The sequence below is a fragment of the Penaeus japonicus genome, unplaced genomic scaffold (assembly GCF_977035675.1).
Source record: "Penaeus japonicus unplaced genomic scaffold, GWHDUDI00000001_assembly GWHDUDI00000003, whole genome shotgun sequence".
NCBI lineage: Eukaryota > Metazoa > Arthropoda > Malacostraca > Decapoda > Penaeidae > Penaeus > Penaeus japonicus.
Window position 1 is genome coordinate 23,819,795 of NW_028234405.1, and position 2,500 is coordinate 23,822,294.

Consider the following 2,500-nt stretch of genomic DNA (forward strand, 5'->3'; position numbering starts at 1 on the left):
TGTCTATCTGTCTGTCTGTCTGTCTGTCTGTCTGTCTGTCTGTCTGTCTGTCTGTCTGTCTCTCTCTCTGTCTGTCTCTGTCTCTCTCTCTCTCTCTCTCTGTCTCTGTCTGTCTGTCTGCCTGTCTATCTGTCTTCGTACTTCATTTCTTAGAAGATACCACAAATAATATTTTCTCAGATATCAAGCAGAATGATATCAAAATACTTTTTAACCCTTCTACTGCAGGCATGTTTCATGGGGTTGGATCAATTTTGTTTTGTATTGTATTTTTCATTTTGTTGAGATTAAAAGCTATTCATTCCTCCAGTCATGTAACTAGGTTATCATACCAAATGTTAATTTGTATCACAGTGCTGTTGTACTGTATGGATTCATATTTTATACTGTAAGTCTGAAAAATGATAGAATGCACACAGACTCTGGAGGTGCACCTTTTATGAAAAGGGTTAAAGTAGGCGTTAAAATATAATGGAGAGAAATACACATTAACTAAGTAAAGAACATAAAAAGAAATCAATAAGAAGAATATTTACAGATCATCTCAAGAAGGCCATTCTGGGAGGTGCACCGTTCGTGGAAGAGTTAAAGTAGGCATTAAAATATAATGGAATGAAATACACTTTAACTTGGGAAAGAACATAAAAAGAAATCAGTAAGACCAATGGCATAAAAAAAGGAAAAGGAAGAAAAACAAATAAACAAGTAGTGAATAATATTAAGGATTTTAACTTTGCATTTAGATAATGGGACTAAATCCATTCTGTGTCTAACTAACTGAACCAACTGAACCATAGGAACAGCAGCGGGAGGAATATATCCAGCAGCTCATTCCAAGTCCGTCCCCCATCCAGCGGATCAAGGTGAAGATCCTGGGACACTCGGGCTCAGGGAAGAGTGCCCTTGTTGAGACGCTGAAGACTGGATACTTTTCTTCATTTTTCCGAAGGAGTAAAAGCAATGCATCTACAACCTCAATAGGGTCAGCTGGGAAGAGTAAGTTTTTTTTTTTGTTTTTTTTAAGGTAACCATTAATATCAGTGTCATTATCAATAACCTTATTATTAGCAATGTCAAATATAATGATATCATTAACCCATTCGCGCTGGTTGAACTTAAAAAATATCCCCAGACCCGGGTGACGTCCTGAGACATTGTGCATTTTCTCACCGAGTCCCGGGCAAGGCAATTGTGATGTGCTGAAACATCAGCAATAGATTGCCAGATTGTTCTCAAATATAATAATTTTACATAATTTCTTAGTCTCTGTTACTTTAGTTTAGGTGTTTGAGTGTCATAAAATGAGATATAATGTTAAAAATATGATGTCACAGAAAACTATGTGATATTGATGACATCATGATAATTTCTGACTATAGTAGAATAAAATGTGTTTGGACAAGAAATAAATTGAAGTAAAAAATTACTAATGCAATACTATTTCTAATTTGTTGATTACCCATATCACGTCATATCACGTCATGTCACGTCATGTCACGTCAAAATGTACATGTACATACTCATATGTACGTGAAAGACTATTCATATTGTTCTCCTTTTCGTTCTGGAAAAAAAAAAGCTAAAAAAGGCATTCATGTAACATGTTTTATGACTTAAGTAACTCCTCTGAACATGGCAATATTTTTATGTGCCTTTACATTGTAGACTCATTCATGAAAACCATATGAAAAGGGTGGGTGAAAAACGTCTGAGAGGATCAGCGTGGCCCCACACAGCGAGGAAACACCCCAGCACGAAGCGTTGTGCGTTTGTTATCTTCCCGGCATAAGTGGGAGCAGGCAAAAATATGTCCCGGCGTGAATGGGTTAAATTTGAACATTAGCATGTTCTTTCTTTTGCGTCTTTGTAAAATTAAAATGGATTTGCAAAATTATTTCAGGTACTTCTGCAATGAAAGGCCACTTTGAGATGGAGTCCCCAGTGAGCTCACGTCAAAACTCTCTTACTTTTGAACCATGTGAAAATTATACAAGAGGGATAGATGTTCAGCAAGTAAGGATTCACATTTATTTTAGATGGATTTATAATTAGTCCCTGGTATCACTGTTGGTTCCAGAACCCTTTTAAACCTATAAATGAAATATTTTAGATGACATGGTAATTATTTGATAAACAAAGGAGTGTTCTTTCTTTTTTTTATTTAAAGAACAAATTAGGATATAGTCTTGATTTTGAAATATGTGTCTCTTTTTTTTCCAGGTCAACATCTCTGGTGTGGGAGAGCTATCTTTGTGGGAATTTTCTGGCCATGAGGCATATTTCCCAGTGTATGATCATTTTATTGGCAACACTTCCTGTGTTCATCTCATTGTGTTCCCACTCAATCAGCCGTTCGATGTGCAGCTACAACAGTGTTCTTTCTGGATGTCTTTCCTGCAAGCACGCATTCCTCCTATGGAACCCCTTAGTGAGTAAATTGTTTGTGTTTGTATTCTACTTGATTTTTTTTCTGTGTTATGCCATTTTTATCATTTGTCTT

The 2,500-nt window shown here is 36.1% G+C and overlaps 1 protein-coding gene across 1 annotated transcript in view; it reads left to right on the forward strand.

Annotated features, from left to right (window-relative positions):
• LOC122266287 (death-associated protein kinase 1) overlaps positions 1 to 2,500 on the forward strand; it is a gene marked incomplete in the record, with an annotated part of 53,278 nt that overhangs the window by 35,944 nt on the left and 14,834 nt on the right. The window contains 3 exon segments of the mRNA XM_086531317.1: positions 798 to 996; positions 1,901 to 2,013; positions 2,221 to 2,428. Of these exon segments, the coding sequence (XP_086387443.1) occupies positions 798 to 996; positions 1,901 to 2,013; positions 2,221 to 2,428 (520 nt within the window).